This window comes from Lepisma saccharinum, chromosome 23 (assembly GCF_977018435.1).
Source record: "Lepisma saccharinum chromosome 23, izLepSacc3.1, whole genome shotgun sequence".
Taxonomy (NCBI): Eukaryota; Metazoa; Arthropoda; class Insecta; order Zygentoma; family Lepismatidae; genus Lepisma; species Lepisma saccharinum.
The window spans coordinates 26,179,985-26,206,364 of record NC_139251.1 but is presented as its reverse complement, the minus strand read 5'-3'; the positions used below and the strand labels follow the sequence as shown (position 1 = coordinate 26,206,364).

The 26,380-nt window shown below is 37.9% G+C and overlaps 1 protein-coding gene across 2 annotated transcripts in view; it reads right to left on the bottom strand.

Moving 5' to 3' along the window:
• Dhc1 (dynein axonemal heavy chain 1) overlaps window positions 1-11,331 on the bottom strand; it is a 344,548-nt gene extending 333,217 nt beyond the window's left edge. For both annotated transcript variants that reach the window (XM_083144626.1, XM_083144627.1), the window contains exon 1: window positions 11,209-11,331. In XM_083144626.1, coding sequence (XP_083000752.1) covers window positions 11,209-11,298 — 90 coding nt within the window. In that variant the 5' untranslated portion in view covers window positions 11,299-11,331. The remainder of the gene's footprint in view (window positions 1-11,208) is intronic.
• Window positions 11,332-26,380: the final 15,049 nt, after the last annotated feature.

Genomic DNA, 26,380 nt, shown 5'->3' with positions numbered 1-26,380 from the left:
TCGTGACATTTGAGGCGGGTTTTGCCCCCCTAAAACAGTTTTTTTTAGCCGAAACAAAAAACAACAACACGTATTTCTTCCTTTGTGCCCCTCTATACACCTGCCAAGTTTCATGGAAATCGGAGAGGGACACATAAGTCAAATGCCCACTTAAATTTGTCCTCATATTGACATTTGAGGGGGGGTTGCCCCCTAAAACAGTTTTTTAGCCGAAACAAAAAAAAACGAATTTCTTCATTTGGGCCCGTTTATACACACACCTGCCAAGTATCATGGAAATCGGAGGGGGACACAGGGGTCCGATCCTCACTTCAAATTTGTCCTCATCTTGACATTTGGGGGGGGGGTTTGCCCCCTAAAACAGTTTTTTAGCTGAAACAAAAAAACACGTATTTCTTCCATTGGGCCCCACTATACACCTGCCAAGTTTTATGGAAATCGGAGGGACACAGGGGTCAGATCCTCACTTCAATTTGTCCTCATCTTGACATTTAAGGGGGTTTTGCCCCCTAAAACAGTTTTTTAGCTGAAACAAAAAGCACGCATTTCTTCATTTGGGCCCGTTTATACACACACCTGCCAAGTATCATAGAAATCGGATGGGGACACAGGGGTCAGATCCTCACTTCAATTTATCCTTATCTTGACATTTGATGGGGTTTTGTCCCCTAAAACTGTTTTTTAGCTGAAGCAAAAAAAACACGTATTTCTTCCTTTGGGCCCCACTATACACCTGCCACGTTTCATGGAAATCGGAGGGGGACACATAAGTCAAATGCCCACTTAAATTTGTCCTCATATTGACATTTGAGGGGGGTCTTGCCTCCTAAAACAGTTTTTTAGCCGAAACAAAAAAAACGCGAATTTCTTCATTTGGGCCCGTTTATACACACACCTGCCAAGTATCATGGAAATCGGATGGGGACACAGGGGTCAGATCCCCACTTCAATTTGTCCTAATCTTGACAATTGAGTGGGTTTCGCCCTGTAAAACCGTTTTTTAGCTGAAACAAAAAAAAACACGTATTTCTTCCTTTGGGCCCCACTATACACCTGCCAAGTTTCATGGAAATCGGAGGGGGACACATAAGTCAAATGCCCACTTAAATGTGTCCTCATATTGACATTTGAGGAGGTTTTGCCCCCTAAAACAGTTTTTTAGCTGAAACAAAAAGCACGTATTTCTTCATTTGGGCCCGTTTATACACACACCTGCCAAGTATCATGGAAATCGGATGGGGACACAGGGGTCAGATCCCTACTTCAATTTGTCCTTATCTTGACATTTGAGGGGGTTTTGTCCCCTAAAACTGTTTTTTAGCTGAAGCAAAAAAAACACGTATTTCTTCCATTGGGCCCCACTATACACCTGCCAAGTATCATGGAAATCGGATGGGGACACAGGGGTCAGATCCTCACTTCAATTTGTCTTCATCTTGACATTTGAGGGGGTTTTGCCCCCTAAAACAGATTTTTAGCTGAAACAAAAAAACACAATTCTGCCTTTGGGCCCCACTATACACCTGCCAAGTTTCATGGAAATCGGAGGGGGATACTTAGATAACCTCCCTTGTAATTATTTAACACTACATATATTATAATGTTTTATTTTAATTTGTGTAACTGTAGAACAATTGTATAATTTTTGTATAACATTTCTATCTTGTTATATGTGTTAAAGGTTTCATCCTGGAATGGAATGTCTCACATTTATGTGTGTTTTCATTTCCAATACATTCGAATGAATACATATTCGTTTTAATGGCATTTACAAAATCACCTCTGACATGTGTGCACGAGTGTGTTAGCCGATGCGTAGCAAAGTATTTTAGGAACAACACTTGAAAAAAATTCTTGTAGGACTAACGAAAAATTTCTTTGTAATCGAATATCATAATACCTTTTAAGTTGTGGTAATATTATAATGGGATTGAGATACGAAACTCTCGGATCCGGATCCGGAACTTTCGGATCCGGATCCAGATCCGAAACTTTCATACCCGGATCCGCGGATCCGGAACTCTCGGATCCGGATCCAGATCCGAAACTTTCAGACCCGGATCCGGATCCGGAATTTTCGGATCCGGATCCAGATCCGTAACTTTTGGATCCGGATCCGGAATTTTCGGATCCTGATCCGTTTGGCCATCCCTAGAGCAAAGCCGCGCATAGCGGAAGAGAAGGGGAAAGAGGGGAAGGGGGATCGAGTGGACAGAGCGAGGCAATACACGCTGCTGGAAAGGCTGGTAACTGCAGTGGATCTCCTCCCTCCATGCAATTCCGTTCCTCTCATATGTTCATCGCTGCTCAGATACTTGTTTCGTTCACCTGCTCCAGAGCTAAGTGGGACAGAGTGTAGTTCGCATACATGTAGCAAGTAAGGCAACTTATCTCAGAATGAAAATTCCACAGAGTTTTCAAACGTTTGTTTCAGCATTGATGACTGGACACGGATCACACATAATCCCTTGCCAAAATCTAGTGGTCTAAAATCATTTGAAAACTTGAATGTATCTCTTTACAGATACCAAGTTATAAGGAACTATTTCGTAGATGTTCATGTAACCGTTATAAAATTACAAATAAAATATATTCACAACCTTAGATATACTAATACGAAGAAAGAAATTCAGAGTAAGATTTCAAATGCATGTGTATAAAGTATATACAAGTACAGAGCAATATGAGAGTATTGAACTTTTTCTTTTTTTTTGCAGGATAACGTTTACAATATTGAGGCGACAGAATAATTAAGAAAGTAGTGTATTGGTTAGAGTTCTTGAGAGCATTGTAAGCGGTCCTAGGTTCGATCCTCCATACGAGGTGTTCTTTCCTTTTCTTTTTAAAAATATTTCTCCTTCTATGAAACATGAGCGTGGCAACATTGTTTGTAATAATAGTGTATAGTGGCTAGATTGTTCTAAAACTGGAATTTACTAAAAAAAAAATAAACAAATAAATGAATTGACACACGATCAAAGGGATATTTTCACGTATCAGATCTTGACTTATGATACTCTAACAATAATTGTGTTCTGCTTCAAAGACATTGACAAATATTAATGAAATAACCATTTATATTTGTGGCAATTCAGAACACACTAATATTACCCCTTTTTCCACTCGAGTTCAATGCAAAGATACCTTCACAAACATCGACTGAAAAGTTACCATCATGTGCAATTCTCCATTAAATGTTTTCGCCGAGTCGTATTGCCTTCGTCTTCTTTGTTACAAACAAGTATTCTTTGCACATGACATGTAGGAGGGGGGTTGCATCTGCATTTCACATTGGTCAGCTCCTTCTAGCTGTATTCAGGAGCGAAAGCTTGTGGGGTAGTGGTTACCGTTAAGGATTGATAATTTGTTGGTCGTAGGTTCAAACCCCTCTGGTGGCAGAAACTTTTCGTACGTTTTAGACATATCCCATTGCGTTCATTGTCCACGCCGTATGAAACGGAATGATTCAGTTTGGAATTAACGATGGGGGGAGGGGAAATGTTAAATAACAAAATCTCAATTTCAACGAACCGAGAAGAGGAGAAAAATTGGATAATTCTTATAAATATGAAAATTACATTCATGTTTTTAGTGGTATAATCGCAGGTAAAATCAAAGATCTTACGTGGAAAATTTTATCTTGCTCTGAACTCGGCCAAAAGGAATTTCGCACCGATCTAATACATTCTCCAATACATTATAAAATGTTAATGAATGTTTCATGTCGATAATTTTATCAATGCATCAGTCCTTGACGCCGAGACGTATTTTCTGCAACTACCCCTTCTCTCATCTCGTCTCCTTCTGTTCTTAACTTCTCCTTCTCCTTCTTCTCTCCCGTCCTTCTCCTCTATTTTTATCTCATACCGCCTTCCCTACTTTTCTCGCCTCTTGTCTCCATCCCACTCTTCTCCACTCCTCTTATATCCTCTCCTGTCTTATATTTCCGACTCCACGGCACTGTTCTCCTCATCTTTTCGTTCTTCTCTCTTTCTCTCTTTTACTCTACTCTCCACTCCCCTCTTCTCGTCTCCTCCTACCCTCTCCAAACTCCTTTCCTCCTCTTCCATCACCTCGCTTTCCTTCCTCTCTTCTCTCCTCTTTGCTCCATTTTCCTCATCTCTCCTCGCATCTTTTTTCCTTCTCCTTATTACTTCTCCTATCCACTTCCTCCGTCCTCTATTTTCTTCCCTTCTTTACTTTGCGTCTTCCCCTATTGCTCTCTCTTTTCTCCTCTCCTTTGTTCCCTTTCGTTTCCTCTCTCCACGTTTCCTTTGTGTAGACTCATCAACAATGAAATACTAGAAAATCGACGTTGTTTCTTTCTGAGAGTATTGCAACGAATGTAATACTGATTTTTTTCTAGTTGTATGCAATAATATTTGGATATCTTTCTTTCGCGTATTTTATAAATACCTAATGTGCATGTGGCAACCCTGAAATTGAGCCTAACTCTATATGCAACCCACCAACGCCTTGTGTAAATTGGGTTGCCTAGTTTAAAATGTTGTTGTCCTAAAACTTTTGAGAGACACTGTACAACTCTACGAACTTACGTCTATTCTTTTTCACAAAGCCTCAAATGAAGAATCGCCCAACGAAGTGTTAGCAGTACAAGAAGTTTTCACACCAAATGTTCCAGTTTTTTTTTTTCATCAAAGAGGTAAAATCTTTGGTCCACCCCACGAAGTTCGTCTCAAAAACAAGCAGTACACATAGTGATTATTCCTCCAGGAACATAGTTCTCCTATTCCGGGAAAACAAACGACCACACATTCCATTGGTCGTTACATGATACACTCAGCACCAAAAGTGTATTTATCAATACTCCAGTGCAGAACAATTCTTATTGACAGATGAAATCACATTTCTACCCTTAAGTTTGAACTTCCCCAAATTGTCTCTTCCCAGAGTGCAAGTACGAGAAACGCAGACAGCAGAACTCTACAGGGAAGATGTTCATTCAGTGTGCATACAGTGACAAACAGAAGGAAATGTACAATCCGGGTTCAGTGTGGCAGACACGTAGTAGTACTGTACTCTCAGGTACAGTAAAATTCCATGAGTTATAGTCAATCTGAGCTGAACATCGTGTCTGGAATAAAGGATGATTATCCTAAATGGACAATGTTACGATTGATTTGTTCATCGTACTTTGGGTGAACGACATCGAGGTTAACGATGGTGGACTTTTCACTCTCAGCGTGTGTTCAATGCATGTTTATGGAATTATCAACGAACAATTTTAATAGAAGAATAAAGACAACATTGATATGCATGGACAAAAGGTGTAACAATTGCGATGCTTAAATATTATTTATACGTGAATTATTAATTCATATGTTAAATATGAGTGTGTACATATTTCATATCGAAGGACGGAGTTGAATAAGTAAATATATATTGTTAATATAAAAATAAAGATGGCGATCCATCGATAATAATAATACAGGAAAATTATAGTGATACGTGCTACGATTATATTTATGTGAGATAAACTCAATTTCGCAATATTCGGCATACGTGTTGGCCCTAGTAACCAAACATTACTAGCAACACAGGTGGAACGAATTATGTATTTATACAAGTGCTTCGATTTATTTCTTATTCAGTGCTCCACATTATTTACGGTGAAGGAAGGCTATTAGTTATCTATCATTCAATGTTAAACACAAATTTATTATGTAATTTCGAGTCTCTTACCTTCAAACGGTGCAATGACTGTCTCGTGTAGACAAACACGTCTTGTGTCGCAAGAGGCTGGTCACGCTCTGAAGTGACGTATTAAATGAGTGTGTTTTGACGGCCGACGCCATGTGACGTCAGGTCTCTACATCAAAAATGCATGCGTTATGTTATGTGGCGCTGATCCACTCACTTATTCAGCAGAAATAATGCATTGTATCATATGTTCTTGTGTGTCAGTGGGTTTATATGATATTCACTTTGGATGGGTTCATGGTTTATACTTTATTACTTTTCATTTTTGGTTCTTACTTTATAATAAACGGTACCCCTACAAGATTGGATCAGACATAAAGACGAATTCAAAAGGGAATTCTTTTCCGGAGAGGGACATCGTAACGATCCTTAGTACTTTTTAATTAGTATGGACAACGAACTCCAACTTCCAGTCATTCAACCATCGTTTTCCAATCAGGAAATATTCAGAAACATCACAGGAATGCAGTGTCAGACAGCACTGAAGCTCTTCCTGGTCATCAGCGGTATAAACATGTAAACGGACGAAATCCAGGAAGAGGCTACAATCCTGACTGTGCATTTGTTTAGTAAATTGAACTGCAATAAATATCTGGGAGGCAGAGAGTTCGGGGTCAGTTCCAATTCAGTTATTGAGGAGAAGTTACGATTGAATAGAGAAAGAGGAGGAGGTTCTAGGGAGAGCGTGTTAACGCTAGTCGCAAGTCAGACTCTACGTACAGTCACATGCATAACCTCTAACGGCCTCTTCAATTGCAGTACAGAGACAGACATATCCTTACATTACCCATGCTGATTCAGTCTTCAGGGGTGTGAAACTCAAGTGTCATGTGTTGCCATTCAAGTGTGTAAATTTAGTACCTCTAGCGCCTTACCACCAAGCTCACCACGAGCAGAGAGTGCTTTACCATCAAGGATGAATGATGATAAGTGAGCTACATTCCCAAAAGATCCCCCCATACCTAAGGGTATGAGACGATATCCATTGGCGACGATTATGGAGAGCGTGGGGGACAGTTGCCCCCTCACTTTTTGCACCCGCACTATGGCCTCTTAAAAGCAGAGGAACAGTTCCCATGTCCAGCCAAATGTAAGGACCCCAAAACACTTCTCCCTCAACGACTCTTCCCCGCTGCGCTGGATGACTGTAGTAGGAGGAGAAAACTTAGCATTACACATATGGGAGTATTATTTTCCTAGTTCTCTTGGATATATCACACTTTCGATGGTGTAGAAAAACACATGAACGGAAAGAGGACAGGTTGAAGATTTGGTTGATATTGAAATAAATGCATACCTTGTGCGAAATAGTTACTCTTCGCCTTAATTTCTTTCCTAGCATGAATAATTATAGATGTCCCTTGGCACTCCCCTCCCAGTTCTGGTACCCAATCGCTACTGCTGCACCCCCCCCCACACAGATATATATATATATATATATATATATATATATATATATATATATATATATATATATATATATATATCAGGGATCAAAAAATTTTGATGACTCTTATTGCAGTACATCGTAAGTTAGCATATTTTTTCTTTTTTTATCAACGTTGTGAACATTCCATAGAGTCAGTAACAATTTCTTTCCCTTTGTCCCCCAACACCCCATTTCCTGCTTTCTCAAATAATTTAGGGATGTTTTGAATACCGTGATGCTCAGCATCTTATACAGAGTATTTCAAAAGTCGCACAACCCAAACTTTGGAAATGTATATCATGAAAACCGTAAGAGATATTTACACCGGTTTTTTTGCATTATAGAGCCCCATTCATTGAGATATTTCTCAATGCTTAAAATTATCAGTTCACCCCGTTCAGAAAATTATATAAATTAATAACTGACGGAAAGCAAGATTCAAAGTTTTCCAGAAATGAACTTCTGAGTAAGAAAAATATGTAAGAAATTATCGAAGGGTCATAATTAGACATTTGATGACTTATGCCAAGTCAGTCTGTCATTTGCGACCAATATTAGTCATGTGCAACATTTGATGAATTTTTGACTGGCGATTTTATGGGTAAATGAAAAGTGCCATTTTTGAAACATATCTCCGTATATGGCAACACTAGCAGGTCGAAATATTGTCAACAGTCGCATGCAACATGTGTCTAAGTACTGGCTATACATTTACGTGAAAAATCGTAAATCAAGATTTTGTGCCGAAATTGAGCTCTTGAGAGAATCATAGACTGCCCCTGTTTACATTGAAATCTCTTCGTTCACTTTCGCCGCTACTGTGCCTGTTTTTCTTAATTGATTCAGCATGGCGTATTCCTTGGAGCAGTGCGTGTGCATTGCTGAAGAGAATTTTACTACTCATTCTTACACTCGTGTGCAAGAGGTTTTCCAATAAAAATGCCCTGCTTCTGCTGTACCTCACAAAGCAACTGTTTTACAACCAGTCAAACAGCAACATATGATCACACAAATTGTTTAAGAGTTGGTATTTTTGTTGAAAATCAGTTCTCAAGATGTTTTCAGCAAATTAACAATGTTTTTTTTTTAAATAATGTCATTGTTTTTATTTAGTTAAAGGCTAACATAAATTTATGAACCCAGTGATAGCCTGCAGGATTAGTTTAGTGCAGAAAACGCGGTGTTTACGATTTTCATGATATACATTTTCAAAGTTTAGATTGCGCGACTTTTGAAACATACTGTAGTATGCACAATTGCTAATAGGTGGTTTCCTGGCACCTGATTTTCAGAGCTGGCGCCTAGCTGCAGCACTGGCGAGAAAAAATCCTCTTATCGCAGTGGAAACCCTAACGAAAGGCCATCCTTCCAGTTGGTTGCCAGCTCTGGCTGCAAGTCTCAAAATTCAGGAGAACCTCTAGCGGTCTGGTAAAATTGACGCCAGGGCCCTCCAGTTGAGGAACACTGCTCTACACGATTTTGTCCTCGAAGTTAACCCAAACTCCATATTTAGACTATTTCCTTTCCTAGAATGAACTTGGATCTTCTCCAACATTTCGTTGTCAGGAATTATGTAACAAGAATTGCGGACAAACTTCCTCTTTCGTCCACTCCATCTAAGTCGCTTGAAGTGTACCCCCATCCATATATATATATTAAGTTTGCCCTTAAGAGACACGCAAACGAACAGCCGAAACTCACAGAACTCCTACTTAATATACCGGGTATACCCTGATTACAAACTTTATTCATATCCGCTGTATGAAAGGTAGAGATGTGAATGTGGTGCCAAAATGGAAAACTAACCAAGTTTTTTTGTTGCAGGTTTGAGTAACGTGGCTGCAGTGTAGCAGTGTCAGTGCCCAGAAAACCGGAAATGTTCACAAATCAGGAAAAAGCTCAGCATGTCCTCTGGTATCACGAGACCCGGTCACCAATAACAGTGCAGAGGAACTTTCAAATGTACAGAATTATTTCGTCTAGAATATCTGCCATCAATAAGTTGGTATTTAAAAAATGGAATTTATCTTCATTCCCAAATCCTGTCAAGTCCAAGAAACATTGTATGGAAAGATGCCACCCGATGTCAAGAGCATTAATTCCGGATTCTTTGGCACTGACACTGCTACACTACAGCCACATTACTGAAACCTGCAACAAATAAACTTGGTTAGTTTTCCAACATTTCGGCACCACTTTCACATCTCTACACTGCATATAGTGGGTATGAATAAAGTTTGTAATCAGGGAGAGACTTCTGGGACACCCGGTACATTGGTTTTGACCAATCTCCATTGTGGATTGGTTAGCGTAGCTTGATATGAAACCAAGCAAACTTCGGGTTACCGTAGAGGACGAATGTAGAGGAGTTAAGCCAGTTGAACCAATGGACGTTCGCGCTTGGAGAACAGTTAAAACCTTCAAAATCTCCTTACATAGATTTAACCTATGAATATGATCTCAACGATGTGTTCATAACTGGCGCTGTGCCCAAGGAGAGTGATGCGGTTATAACTCCCCTCGCAAAAAGTTTAAAGAACTTTAAAAATGAAAAAAAAATAATGCTACGGCACATTAAGAATATCTCAGAAAATATTTCTTCAAAGCAAGAATGTGTATCTTGCATCACATATGGCGTCTATAATATCCGCATCCGTTTTCATGAGGAACTTCTAAAAGAGAAATAGCTTGAGGCATACCCTACACCTATTTTGCACCTCTTGAATTTTTCTTCGGAAGGTTGGAGAAAATGTAAACAGCTTATAATTGTCTATTTGAGAATATTTCTGGACAAGCGTGTTCCTTGTGAGTGTCCCTTCATTGATTTCGTCATATCATCACTCATCCTCATCTTCATGATTAGCCAAAAGTGGCAGAAAAGAAAAGTAAAATAGACCAAAACAATAAAATAGGTCTGAAAAACTGGGTGCGTCTTATATACACCCGATACTTAAGTTGCACCATCAGGAAGATGGAAGAGGTTAAACATTTTACAAGAAGTTCATGGGATGCTGTGAAAACTAAGGCAGTGGTTAAATAATTTAAACAGCGTGGCATTAATACAATTAGAAGACAATTTGTTGTATGAGAACTCAAGATTCTGATTGAGAAGAGATTTCAAGTGAGCTTTCATTTAGCTCCGGGGATGAATGTCGGGGTTTTGATTAAGAAGATTAAAATGTATTCCTTTCTAGTTAGATTAGGTTAAGTTATTTGTTGAAAGTAGACCTACATGTTACTTCATATTTGAAACACTGAAAATTAATCAGTGATAAAGCATTTCCCTAAAAAATATTTACCAAAAAAGGAGGGTGCGTCTTATAAGTCTAATATGCCGGAAAGAACGGTCGTTTAATATCACAATATTCGTTTATAATATTGCTATATTCTCTACAGAGAAAGAGAAGTATGAAAATAAAAGGAATGAGGGAAAAGAAAAAAAGTAAAACAGGAAATTGGAGAGAAAGATGAGAAATGAAGAAAATGAATGAGGAAAAAGAAAGACAATAAATAATAAGAGGAAAAGAAAAAGAGGAAATTGGTGAGAAAGAAGAGGGGAATGAAGAAAAATAATGAGGAGAAAGAGTAAGACAAAGTAAATAATAGGAGGAAAAGAAAGAGGAAATTGGGGAGAAAGAAGAGGAGAAAAGAGAAAGGAAACAGGGAAATGGGAATAAAAATAGAAACAATAAGGTTAAAGGGAGAAACAATAATGAGGTCAAGAAAGCGAATTAGAAAAAGACAAGTAAAATGAAAATAGAAAGAGAGAAAGCGAAATAAAGTTGAAAGAGAAAAAGAACTAATGGAATGAAAGACACAGAAAAAGGAAGAAAATGAGAGAATGGAAGAACATCCAAGAGAAAAGGAGAGATAAATGGAGACATTGTAAGACAAAAAACAAACATATTGAGACAGAGAAAATAAATCGGAGTGAATGAAGAGGGAAAATTAAATAAAGATAAGAGAACAAATAGAAAGAATTTCACTTGAAAATTCTTTGTGCATCTTTAAGCCCGCCAAAAACAAAATTCCCAGGAAAATAAACTTGATATTTTTACCTCCAGAACTTTGTCCAGAGTGTCCGGATCGGACGAAGTGGTCGAGAAGTCATCGTCGTCTCTTCTGATAGTGTCCGGTTCCACGAACATGCTCGATCGCCACCACGCACCTCGACGCACACGTTACCCTCCCGACTGTTCAACGGCAACGAAAGCACTGAGCCATTGCCATGAAATTCGACGGAGGGAATATAGATGTCGCCACCGCAGCGCCTATCAACGAGCTACCCGACAGCGTTCGTGTTGTCATGTGAAAACATTGATTGGGGGTAAGAAATAACGTTGAAAGTAAGAAATAAAAGTTCTCTCATCCTCCACGGAAAGTAAAAGTTTCAAGTGGTGGAGTCAGCTACGAACCTTGTTGCATGCTGTGGCAATAAAGTAGAAATATATGGTCTTATATCTCACAACTCCATACAAATATTGGAGAAATTTTCTGCTATGATTTGTTTAATCTTTGATATCGGTGCATCGTGAAAAAAAAGACAATATAGATGCTTATGGAAAAGGGAAGCAAGGTGAATTCAGTTTATCTCAATAGTAGACAAGTCTGAACTTGTCAACAACGCCAAAAGATCAAGTCAATTTCAATCTTATGATTTGTAAAATAATAATAATAATTGGGAAAATATATGAAATCTTCCTCTGCCACCCCTCCCCCTCCCGAGAAAATAATCCTGCGGCCGCCTTTGCAAGGAACGCACATACTTTTCGAGAGATGACTTACTACTAACATTATACGTTGTATAGGGTGACCAGATATTTGTCGACCAAAAAGAGTATAGTCTATAAGTTGATGGTGCGCATGAACAAAACATAAAAAGAAAACGAAAATAAGGGTGGCTATTTGTTATTGCTTCTATTATAGCCCCTATAAAATACGCCTACACTCTACAGATTCAAATTACTTATGGGTCTAATGTAATTAGCTAATTACAAATACTTTCTCACCAATGGCACCATTGTTCAAACTTCTGGGATGATTTTGCTTTCTTGAGTATGTTTAAATCGTCCTTTATTGCCAGTCCAAACTCTTCACAGGTCATGTCCACATTGAATTTCACTTTCATTACTTGTTCGAGTGTTGACACCAGGAGTGTACTTTTTTTCAGAACCAACATTTGTACCAGGCACGGTAAACATGAATTTTATAAGAGGCACAATCACTTTAAAATTTGATACAGCCTGTACTAAATCTTTGCACACTGACCTCCACTTACCCATCTTTGATTTTTTTCTTTCCCCTCAATCTGCAAGATGATTTTGAACGGCTTTTAAAATTGCACAGTAAATTACAAAAATATCATTATTAGGGCTGAACCGATACCGATGCCGATGTATCGGTATCGGCCGATACCACTGGTATCGGAATTGGAAAGTATCCGTAGGAATTCAGCTGCCGATACCAGCCGATACTTTCCGGCATTTTGGTCTTTCACGGGGTCCGAAAAAATCCCGCGCGACTTCTTGACAATCTGATTATCCTGGAAATTATGCAAAATTAAAACTTCCTTTTTATTTTACACTAATTTGGCACGAAAACTATATTTTGTGACTACATAATATCTATTTTAATATTCTGATGCAATTCTTGAATATTCTAAAGCAAATTTCTTGGTATGTTGATGCATGTAATTGGAGGAGAATATTTACACACCAATATTGATCAATATTTGAACAAATTTTAATTATTGCAATTTTCAAGTATCGGTATCGGTGAGTATCGGTAAGAGTATCGGCATCGGTTCAAAGTGGTATCGGCTCAGTCCTAATCATTATCATTAAATTCCAATGAATTTGAAATGTTTTGCTTGTTGATGGAATACGAAAGTGACACATGAAATTGTTCATAGGAAATTCTTGAGTCAAGGAGTAAATACTTCAGTTTGTTGACATCCTGACGTTTTCCGTTCTGTGGATTTTAAGGCATTTTTACGCGTAAAATAATGAATGAAATTAAATAGCAAGGAAAAGAGTATATTTGGGGATTTTTGCAAATTCAAAAGAGTATAGAGCATATGAACCTCTAAAAGAGTATAATACTCTTAAAAAGAGTATGTCTGGTCACCCTAGTGTTGTAAAACGTAGTGAGGAATTTATAAATGGGTTTATTACTCTTCAACCACCGCTTTTTATATATATATATTTACTTTTACATGTAATAATGAAAACAAAATAACATGTTCACAATTTTCAAAAAATATGGGGTCAGAGGGGAAACGTCCAATTTTTAAAATTGACCGAGAATTAAGATTTTCTAAGTTTTTTTCAGTTTTTCTTTCAAAATGGCGCATGGGAATTGCATATCCTGAAAGAGGGATGTTTTCTTGTGGTTCCTTGCAAATTTGGTCCAACAAGCGTTCATAGAGCTTGTGTTAGAAGCTTTTTTCCATAATGTATCCGTAAGTCGGCAACACTGACGCTATTAATGCTGTTATTGTCAAGAAGCATCAGCCAATTTTCAACGAAACTCTGCATGGTTGTAAGACTGTACCACTGCTACATATTACATTTTCTTTGTTCATTTTGGTCTATTGTGGTGCCACATGGGCGTGCCGAATTTTTGTGCAAAATTTCTAGTTTCTATTTTTGTTAGTACAGAGCATTCCCTGACATTCGCTACGAGACTCGGCGGCAAGCGGCCCGGCATAAGCGATTGCCTTTCCCGGTGAACGGGTCCGCGACAGTCGCAAGCTACAGTCTGTTTTTTTTCGCTCTCCCTGCCTTCGCTCTCTTTCTATTTCTGTTGACGTTGCAGACTGACGCCAGTATAATCCTTCCTCGGAAGTTGTGTTGTGTCGTGACCGTGTGTTGAAGATTGTGGCTTAATATGGCACCACAAAAGTTTACATTACAACAAAGGATTTTTCTTGTCGAGTGTAACTTCGGAAAGAGGAATTGTGGAGAAGTGCGACGACATTTTGCAACGAAATTTCCTGTGGAAAGAAAAATGGTGGAAATCTAAAAAAATAAAGTATACAAAGACAATCCTCGAGTATTGTACGAGAAATCGGGAGAATTACAGTAGACGAACTTGCACGTGTAAATGCCAATTTCCTTCGGAGATGCCAGGAATGTGTTGCAGCAGAGGGACATCATTTTCAACACCTTCTGTAGTCAAGGTTAGTACACAATATGAAAACCGTAATTTTAGCGACTGTCACCGGGAAAGACAAGCGCTGATGCCGAGCAGCTTGCCGCCGAGTCTCGTAGCGAATGTCAGGGAATACTCTGTATAAGCACACACAATAATAACCTGTGGCTTATTGCAACAAATAAAAATTTGTCACCTGCCTATATAATTGTTATATCTGATTAAGTCGAATAGTAAAAATAAATGGGTTTAGAAAAATGCTTCATGAAAAATTTCAAGTATAATTGCCTGTTCCCAAGGCGAGGTTTCCAAAAATTCAAGGCTACACAAGCATATGTTTTCTCTACTTCAACCTTACGTATTAACCCCTGTCACCACCCACACACGCGAATATATTAACAATACAAAGGCTTTGTGTGATTCCATTCCAAAAATTCTAATTCAATTCAATTAAACGGTATATATACTATTTAATATATTCAATTTAAGGTGTGAAATTTACATTTGGCATTACACATACTCAAGACTCGAAATACATCTACGAAAAATTGTTAATTGTATAAGAATTTCAAAAATCAAATTTACATAACCAACTTCATGAGATCTTGCAATAATCTGCCTGTCAGAAAGATTGTTCTGCAAAGGACAACAAAGTAAACGGAACGGACTGAGAGAATTCTGTCCCATTTTCCACGCAGTTTCCTTTTTCCTTCCTCGATAAAAATAAAAGCCAAACTGTGAAAAACTTGCCTCGGGGCATTTGTAAATGCATGAATTAATTTGGATTAATAAAAGTTGCAATTTTATCACGTCTACGGAGAAAATTTAACGTAGAATTCACGCATAATTCCCGGAATTCAAGGAATTCCCGTTGAGAAGCCACCCTGTAATAGAAAATACGTCTGTCTCGTTCGTCTCTGAACGTTTAGTTTCCTTTGATTTTTTTTTTATTGCGCTTCGCTTTTCTTCCATTTTTGGCTAATCGCGACGATGTGGATGAACACACATATGCCCAGTCGGGATTCGAACCCTGGACCGCTAGCGTAGTCCTTTCGGAACGTCCTTACTGAAATAACATGCCACAAGAGGGCGTCTCGTGAACTCATGCGGTGAATGCTGCGCATGCGTCAATTGTGGGAAAAAGGACAGCTTGCTCTGCGACGACATTCGTGAACATTTCTACATTCTAATTTCTTCATATAGGAGAAGTATTTATTTTACACGAGAGCGCTCACCTAAGCGTATATGACATTTCTTGGATCTGACGTGAAATAAAGTAATAATTATTTTCCCACAATTGACGCATGTAAGTAAAAAAAGAGATTACTTGAAAAGCAAAATTAACGAAATTGAAACAAACAGCAAAAACAAAAATATCAGAGATTTATATAAAGGTGTATGAATTTAGAAAGGGGTGGCAACCTAAAGTAAACTTGATAAAAGATAAAGACGGTGTTTTTCTAGCTGATCCAAGCGATATTCTAAATAGATGGAAGAACTACTTTAATGACCTTTTAAATGTTCATCTAGGAGATAAATCAGAAGTAAATGAAGTGCACACAGCAGAACCTTTAGTTCCATAACCTAACTTGACTGAAGTTAAAGATGCTATTAAAAGGCTAAAGAATAACAAAGAACCTGGCATTGATTTAATACCAGCTGAGTTAATTAAATATGGTGGAAATTCATTAATATGTCAAATTCATAAATTAATTTGTTTAATATGGAATAAAGAAGAAATCCCTCAACAGTGGAAAGAATCCATAATTGTTCCTGTGTTTAAAAAAGGTGATAAAATGAACTCCAATAATTACCGTGGAATTTCTCTACTCTCAACAACATATAAAATATTATCTAACATTCTTTTAACAAGACTAATCCCATATGCTAATGAAATTATAGGTGATTATCAATGTGGATTTAAACGTAACAGATCAACTACAGATCAAATTTTTCACATCAGACAGACACTTGAAAAAAAGTGGGAATATAATCAAAATGTCCATCAGCTATTCATTGATTTCAAAAAAGCATATGATTCGGTCAAAAGAGATAAATTATATAATATATTAGTAGAGTTTGGAATACCTAAGAAGCTTGTTAGTATGATAAAAGTATGCACCAGTGAAACAGAAAGTAAAATTCGTGTGGGTATTAATGTGTCTGACAAATTTACAATTCATGATGGGTTAAAACAAGGAGATGCATTATCTCCATTGCTCTTTAATTTTGCCTTAGAATATGCTGTTAGGAAGGTAAACGAAACTAAAGAAGGACTAAAATTAAATGGTGTGACTCAGTTGTTAGCATATGCAGATGATGTAGGCATATTAGGGGATAATATAAATACAATTAAGAATAATGCTAAAATATTTTTCAAAACTGCTAAAGAGATAGGTTTGGAAGTTAACAAAGAGAAAACTAAATATATGCTTACAGGACGAAAGCAAGTGTTAGGTAATAATCAAAATCTAATTATTGATAACAACTCGTTTGAACCAGTTTCCAAAATCAAATACTTAGGAGTAATATTAACAAAGGAAAATTATATTAAAGAGGAAATAAAAAGTAGGCTTAATTCAGGAAATGCATGTTACTTCTCTCTTCATAAACTTTTGTCTTCTCGTTTAATATCTAAGAAACTAAAAGTTAAAATATACAAAACAGTAATTTTGCCTGTAGTATTATATGGGTGTGAAACTTGGTCCCTTACATTGAAAGAGGAACGCAAATTGAGAGTATTTGAAAATAAGATCCTTAGGAAAATATTTGGACCTAAAAGGGATGAGGAGACAGGTGAGTGGAGAAGGTTACATAATTTAGAACTACATAATTTGCATTCTTGTCCAGATATTATTAGAATAATAAAATCAAGAAGACTTAGGTGGGCAGGCCATGTGGCACGAATGGGAGAGGAAAGAGGAGTTCACAGGATTCTTGTTGGGAAACCAGATGGTAAGAGACCTGTGGGAAGACCAAGACGAAGATGAAGAGACAACTTTGAGATGGACCTAAAGGAAATGGGTAGAGATGGAAAAGAGTATATAGATCTTGGTCGAGATAGGGACAGATGGAAGGCCTGTGTTACTGCAGTCATGAACCTTCGGGTTTAAGAAGGCTAGAGCGTTAGTTAGTTAGTCAGCGCTCTCGTGTAAAATAAATACTTCTCCTATATGAAGACATTAGAATGTAGAAACGCTCATGAATATCGGCGCAGAGCAAGCTGTCCTTTTTCCCACAATTGACGCATGACCGCATGCGTTCACGAGACGCCTCTGCATGCCACTATATTATCTGGAAGACCGATTAGTGATTGTAGCTACCTCATTGGAGTGTCACTGTAACACAAACATGGGAAAAAATTGCTCTTACAGAGCTTTCTGACCGAAGCGGCAAACGCCACGTGTGGCTTGGAAACTAAGTATTTAATAAAGTAAATAGAACATTTCGAACGGAAGTATCACGACAAGTTGCACATGTCGCTTGTCGCATGTTTTCTCAATACCGTACATCGTGTTGCTTCAGACTGTTGTTGGCGCAAGGGCGGTGAATGTTTGAAGAGCGAAGGATCTCGTATCGCTTGTCACTTCGGTAATGAAACACTGTTGTCGCCTGTTGTTCCGGTGTGGTATCTTACACAGGAAGCTTTCAGACCGAAGCGATAGGCAGCGAAACCTCAGTAGTGCAACTCTTCGAACCGAAGCAACACGATAAGCTGCACATGTCGCGTAAAGTGGACTTAACACCAAACTGAAACGACAATATTAGGCCTTCCTGAAAAAAATAGGTGGATGTTGAAGAAGTTGAGGGGGGTGTTTCATCTTTCATCCTCATCGTCGTGATTAACTCAGGAGGTAGAAAAGGGATTTAAAATAACATTGAAAAAAGATTGATTGATTGACTGAACTGGTGTTTTAAGTCCACTTTATGGACAATAAGGGTAATCGGGACTGGACCTACAGTTTAACGTGGGATCCGAACCACTGTGTGCCTCCACCGTGCATCGAACCCGGTACCCCTTGATTACAAGGCGATGACGCTACCATTGCGCCATCGGGGAGGCCCCAAAATAGGAAAAAGAGACGAGAAGTACAGTCAAACAAACCATATATTTTCTTGGTTTCGTTCGGTGTCTTCTTGTAACAAAGCCTGCGGATATTGATTGATTTGGTTTATTTTACTTCGATTTTCTGCCACTTTTGGCTAATCGCGGCGATGAAGATAAGTGACGATGTGATGGATTTGATTGGAAGACACTCTCAGAGAGCACCCGTGCCCAGGTCGGAATTTGAACTCTGGTCCCCTTACGTCGGAGTGTTAACCACTACGTCACGGAAGCCGGCGCCTGCGCGTATACTTTCTCCTCACACGAGACTTACCTTCCACAGGATTTTGCGTGATCTGCAGCGCTTGGAACCACGGGAAATCTCGTGACTCCTCCATGCCTTTCGCCTGATCGCCATTCACAAGGCGCACAGAGACAAGCAAGTGTACACTCGAGGAGACTGTCCGTACCCGCGACAATGTCCATCTCCGGCGTCCCTAGCAACGGTTGCCATGCAACGCTAACAACGCCTCGTGTGAAGAAACGGCGGGCGGAAATGGGAGAATGGCCGGCGTTGTAGGAAGAGACGGAAAAGTAAATCAATAGGGTCTTCCATGATTGAACTTGCCACGCTCTGAATGGTACGACATTATGCACGACTACGTAAGTTGGTGGTTGGGGGGGGGGGGAGCCAAGTTGGACCTAGAGCAGTGGTTCTCAACCTTCGTGAATCCGTGGTCCGGTAAATTCGTTTCTTAAAGGTCGATGACCCAGTTCCCACATATTTACACGTAAATAACTTTGTTTTTTAAAACGTTATTCGTTAATGAATATGATTCGTTGAAATGTGAAATTTAATACTAGAGGAGTAGGTCTAAATATGGGCGATGGTTTAAATATGGGTTTTGGAGTTATCAGCGCTCCCGAGTGCTGCAGGCTGGCAGAAGCTATTGGAACTGGTTATCTGTCAAGGATAAAGGTTGCGGCGCCAATTCGCAAGAGAAAGTGGTGATTAGTTTCGGCCTTGGACGCTGTTATAGAATTGCGACCTCCGAAAACTTTTTGCAGGTATGTTTTAACTCCGCGTTTTCTGAATTCTCATCTGCTTTGTATAGGTTATGATATTAGCGGTACATAAAACAAATGTGGGCTTTTATAACGCCATGATTTGTTTGTGAAATATGTACCACAGAGAGCGAAAATAAATTGACGAAGAAAAATAGCGTGATGATCTAAATATGGGCTATGACATGAGGTCTAATGTTGAGATCACATTTTCAACAAATATTTGGTTGGTTTTCTTAATTTCGATTCTTCCCATTCCGCGTGATTTTCAAAACAACAGATTATTCATAAATATGAATTTTATAATGATTTAGCGATAAATGAGTGTTTTATTAATTTTAATTACTTTTTGTGATATTGCCACTAGTAGCCCATATTTAGACCACAATTTTGAAATACATAATTTTATCATTTTTTGGAAATTGTTTATTTTTTATATATATATATAAATGGAGACCTATACTTTAGCAGGCTATTACATTTAAGTATATATTTCATATTCTTCCGAAAATGACAACATAAAAAGGGGGGCCCATATTTAGACCTTTTCCTCTAATAAATAAATTATGGAATGGATCTAGTTAAAATTTTGAGGTGCTTCTGCCCGGATGGCCATTTTGCATGATACGAGGAATTATCTCCTTATCTAAACCCTATACTTTAAAGTTAAAAAAAAAGTGTGAAGAGAGCCTTGAGAAAGATTAAAAGTGCAGGTTGTAAAACAACCTGCTTAGGACAAGGACACACATTGGGCAAGAGGAACAGTTTGCACATCCAATCAGAAGCGAGAACCCGAAACTGCTCCTCCTCCACCGACCTATACCACGACGAGCTGGAGAAGGAGAGGTCTGTGTGGTGGATGGTTATGGGAGGGGGAGAAAACTTAGCATTAGGCTTGTAATATTATTATTTTACTTGTTCTTTTGGGAATATCAAACTTCCGATCGTGTAGAAAAATACATAAACAGGAAGCGGATAGGTTGAAGCATTTTCTGTTATAGCCAGTGTGGTATTCGTAGGGGGGATGGGGGAATATTCCCCCCTCTGGATGTGTCCTCCTCTCTGCTTGATAAATTTTAACCCGGGGGGGATAAGAAATTATTGGCAATTTAGTTACTTTTTCCTACTTTGCCATTCAATTGCAATATTTTCTGTCCGACAACTGGAAGCTCCGTTTGGCGAACACAGATGTGGCCTCTATTCCTGCAACTGTCAAACATGTGGCCTCTATTCCTGGAACTGTCAAACATGTGGCCATGATTGAAGATTACCTCCCCTCTTTCCTTTTAGCCCAGTCAATGAAGGACAAAAAAGGGCCAATGTAGGCTATCTACGTGTACTATTGTTCCACTCATAGAAATTGAGACGTTCTGAGGTGACAAGTTCGAGTCACGTGGCAAAAAAATTGTAACTTTCAAAAGCATTTTCCTGCCAAATTCCGTGGACAAAGAAAATAGCCCAGTCAATAAAGGTTTCATGTCGGGAATAATTCCGTAAAAGCTGAATTTTGGTCAGTTGTTAGAACACTACTAGCAGTGCAAATTTCCAAAAGTTCCCGCCCCTCCTCGCGGTGCTCCCCCCCCCAGCGCCCCCCCAAACCAATTTTGCAGACTCAGTTATTGACCTATATTTCCGTAACTAATGGTCGTAGGCACGAAATAATTTTTTAGTCTTAATCCTCATTAGATGGGCTACAAGAAAGATTATGTTTAATTTTTCGATGATGTTGCTGGTTTTGCCGTAATTTAAAAAATAATATTTAAAAAGTGAATTTTTTCTAGTACTTTCTGAAGTTTTTGCCTTGTAACTTTTCAACAAATTAAATGACAAAAAAATGTTTCGAATAAAAGTTGTAGCCTAATTTATAAGCTTTAAAACGATATCAGTTTTAATATATTTTAATGAAAGATGCGTCATAAAATGTGTCTCCAAATGGAGGACGGCGCCAAAAAAGTGTCTATCACAGTCCGGAGGTTAAATTCGGAATCATTAACTTTTCGATAAAAGCATGAGACTTGATAGAATCAATTGTTATACCACTTACGACATGTTCAGTCGAGTAGCCAATCGCAATCTGCGTGCTGATGGCCACCATCTTGAAAAGATTCCGCCATATTGGATATTTTTGATTTGATATATCTCGGGAACGGTGGCACCTTTCAACTTCAGGATATTTCAGAAATGCTCCAAAGAGTATAAACTTTCATAATATATCAAAAAATCTATTTTGAAAAATAGAAATAGTTGTTGTGCAGAAAAACTCACTATACCTATGTAATACTTGATGTGAATAACTCCGAGTTAAAAGTCTTAATAATTCTCGAACCATTCAATAGTATTGTATATTTGGTAACATTACAGACGAACTGAACTCTTAAAATACTATTATTTATATTTCTAAATTTACCTTACATAACATTTTTAAGATAAATTCAATTATATACAACCCAATTTGATTTCTGAAAGTAGAAGTAATTGAAATTCTATTAAATTGTTTTATTATTTGAAAGAAAAAGGCATTCATTGTAATTGATGATACGAAAATACTGACATTTGTTTTACAAAATATTTTGTAATAAATTTCTCATTACATCGGTTCCCTTTTTGATCAGGTTTTAAATTCAAATCCTTCACATTTGGATAACATAATACAGGTAAGATTTCCCATTCAACACCAAACACCTATACTCTATCCTGGGAATCTCTGGAGCAATCCCGCGCATAACGGAAAAGAAGGGGAGAAAGGGAGCAAAGCAGTACACGCTGATGCAAACAGCTGGTAAGTGCAGTCCCTTTTGCCCGTCCACGCAATCCCGTTTCGTGGCAAAATTTCATTGTTCGAGTCCCTCTTGGGCAGAGGCTTACTTTCGTTCGCTTGCTCTATAGATTCCCGGGACAGTTTATAGTACTCTGTGCTTGGTTGTAATGGTCTTGAGCGGAAAACCCCACTGCGGATTGCACAAAGTTTTGATGTATAGAAAGAAGTTTATTTCATGAAGGGTCTTTCCCAGGTGAACAATGTGAAGTTTTCTCTCAATTTAAGTTGTTACACTGAGAGTTTTGGGCTTTTTTAGTTCCTTGCATGCACTAGTCTTCCAAATTGAGATATCTTGAGTCAAGTTCTGTGTTACAATTGACAAGGTATACATCCTTATGCAGTTTGTAGAGTGCATACGTTGTAGTCTGATGGGCATGTGCTGTTTTCCTCGCATGTCAAACTTTACAAAATGAATCCCTTGTACAAAATAAGAAGGAATTTTGGTTTGCTCCAGTAAGAACACCGCCGGGCATTTTAAGGCAGTCATTTCAAGGTGGAGCCTCCCAACATGATGACTCTCTTATCGTCTTCATATAGTTGTGACTAGCCGGGAACCACTGAACCCAGTTCGATATTTTGAATACATACTCGTATTATTAGAGCCCGGAAGTTCAGGCATTTATTTTCGTTAAAATAGGCACTAAAAATGAAAAAAAGGCAAAATAAACCGAAAAAAGGCACATTTGGAAGTCGCTTACTTTTATCTATAATTTCTGGCAAAATGTTAAGATCTACATTGGGAAGAGTATTTCAATTTTCTCCGTCTTGATTGCACATAACTACAAGGTGTTTTTTTAAGTTCTCAACATTCATTGATAGTCGTCTATCAGAGAGAATGTTTTTCATAATAGAAAATGATCTTTCTACTTCGACAGAAGTTATTGGAGCATACATAAAACAAGCTAATGTAGCTGGACTCATTTGGTAACAGCATTTTCACCTTTTAGAATATCACAAATTGTTTTCAATTGTTTCAAGTCCTCATTTGCACTCACTACCCGTTTACACTTTTCCGCAACAGCTGACCCCTTTTCTCCCGGCACTTCCATCATCTGCTGCATAGATTCCTCGTAGATTTTCATGGATGCTATGATTGTAATTGTCTCTGGCAATGCACCATAATGTGCAAAAATAAACTTGAATAGCACAGGAGTTTTTTTCACTACACGAATTGAAGCCGCTTCATTTTCTGGAAGAGCATCTATCACCTCACTAATTTTTTCAAGGTTGTTAGCATAATATATAGCTACTGATATCCATATCCAGGTTCCCCATCTGGTCAAGACTGGTTGCGGAGGTAAACTAAGCTCAGATGCAACTTCCTTAAATTTTCGGGTTCGAGAGGGAGATTTCAGAAATATCTTCTTTGTGTTCGAAATCAACCTGTCCACTTCAGCAGTCAATCATGCACAAGGAAATGTTAACCGAAAGGCAATATCCTAACTGAGCATGAAATACATTTTTCTCACACTTTCCTCCTTCAGCAATGTTGAAACATGCACGAGTTCAATATTACTTAAATAAGGCGAAAATTATTCACATAATAAACGGAAGAAAAATAAATGCCAACAACGTCTTTTGGGAGAAAAATGATTTATATATACATTTTAAAAAAAATGGTCAAATTTCATTGAAAAAGGCAAAAAAAGGCATTATAATTAAAAATAGGCAGTGGGGTCCCAAATAGGCGAAATAGGCAAAATGAAAAGGCTTCTAAAACATTCGAAACAACATAAGAAACGTATATCCGGAAAAATTTTATTAATATATGCAGTAGATAAAAAGAGGCATTTTGCCAAACTTCCGGGCTCTACATATTATGTACGGTACGTATATTGAATATCAATATGCAAAAATTGGACTGTATTGTTTTCAGAAGATTTACGGTTTTTTGAGTGACGTCAAACCCATGTCACATCATTACGACTTATTTAATCATTAAGAAACAAAAACAGCAGTGCTGTTACATCACGTGAATGGGTTGAAGTTTGGGTATCCACTCATTGCTATCAACTCATCTAGTTCATAACATGTCAGCAACAGGTGGTTTATTTACTTGCAAGATCTTAATTCATTGAAGGCTGAAAGGTACTCAGCTTAAGTAACTCGCTCACTTTCTAGCATTTCTAAACCCGAATGTTTATGGCTGCAGCAACACAAGCCTTCCATCTGTCCCTATCCTGGGCAAGATCAATCCAATCTTTTCATTCTTACCGAGTCCATCTCAACGTTATCCCTCCACCTTCGTCTTGGTCTTCCTACAGGTCTTTTACCATCAGGTTTCCCAACAAGAATCCTGTAAACTCTTCTTTCCTCTCCAATTCGTGCCACGTGAACTGCCCACCTACGTCTTCTTGATTTAATTATTTTATGTTGAAATACTCTTCATTTATGTTTCTCCTTTAATACAATGGACCAACTTTCACATCCATACAATACTACTGGCAAAATTACTGTTTCATTTTGTTAATTTTAACTTTGTTTCATATATATTATGTGAGACGATAAAAGTTTATGAAGAGGAATGCGTTTTGAGCTTAAGGCCATCCGGAAATGTGTAGTTATTGGAAAATATCCCAATCGTTTTTACTCGTTTGTGACATGGTTAGAATGGGATATTGTGATCCACTTTTGTCGACATGCAGATGTTAGAATAATAAAATTTCTGTATCATGAAAGAACCTCCAGCACTTATAGCCATAGGGTTGGTATCTTTGTAAGTGCCTTTGCTGTCAACCCAGCTCTGCTGATTTCTGATGGAGGAATACAGAGCGACAGAGGTCCTTGGATACGTCAATGGCTGACAATGTATGTAAGTATTTGCTGGTGATAACTAGAGAAAAATCATAAAATACGCGCCAAGTTAACAGTGAACTGGACGTTCCAAGTGTTGAATGGAAAATCTTGCCTCCACTACATTATGCGAATGTGAAGGATACGATTCTGAGATCTGATCAAAGAAGGGAAACGAACTTATGAAAAATTCATAGCAAAATATTTTCTAAATAATTTTCACTATTTCGTATCATCAGTTACAATGAAAATGTGTTTTTCTTTCATTCATATTTTCAGAAATCAAATTGGGTTACATATGTATATCTTGTATTTCTTTTAAAAATGTTATTTGAGGTAAATTTATAAATACCAAAAAAGAAAAAAAATTAAGGGTTTAGTTCGTCTAAAGTCTTCTAACAAACATTTCGTAACATTACAAAATATACAATACCATGGTTCGAGAATTATTAAGACTTTTAACTCGGAGTTATTCACATAAAGTATTACCTAGGTATAGTGAGTTTTTCTACAAAACCACTATTTCTATTTTTCAAAATATATTTTTTGATATATTATGAAAGTTTACACTATTTGGAGCATTTCTGAAAACTCCTGAAGTTGAAAGGTGCCACCGTTCCCGAGATATATCAAATCAAAAATATCCAATATGGCGGAATCTTTTCAAGATGGCGGCCATCAGCACGCAGATGGCGATTGGCTACTCGACCGAACATGTCTTTAGTGGTATAACAATTGATTCTACCAAGTCTCATGCTTTTATCGAAAAGTCAATGATTCCGGACTTAACCGCCGGACTGTGATAAAGAGAGACTTTTTTGGCGCTGTCCTCCATTTGGAGACACATTTTATGACGCATATTTCATTAAAATATATTAAAACTGATATCGTTTTAAAGCTTATAAATTAGGCTACAACTTTATTCGAAACAGTTTGTCATTTAATTTGTTCAAAAGTTACAAGGCAAAAACTTCAGAAAGTACTAGAAAAAATTCAATTTTTGAAGATTATTTTTTAAATTACGGCAAAACCAACAACATCATCGAAAAATTAAACAGAATCTTTTTTGTAGCCCATCTAATGAGAATTAAGACTAAAAAAATTGGTTACGGAGATTTAGGTCAATAACTGAGTGTCTGCAAAATTGATGTTTGGGGGGTACTGGGGGAGGGGGAAGCACTGCGAGGAGGGGCGGGGACTTTTGGGAATTTGCACTACTATTAGTGTTCTAACAACTGACCAAAATTCAGCTTTTACGGAATTATTCCCGACATGAAACCTTTATTGACTGGGCTATTTTCTTTGTCCACGGAATTTGGCAGGAAAATGCTTTTGAAAGTTACAATTTTTTTGCCAC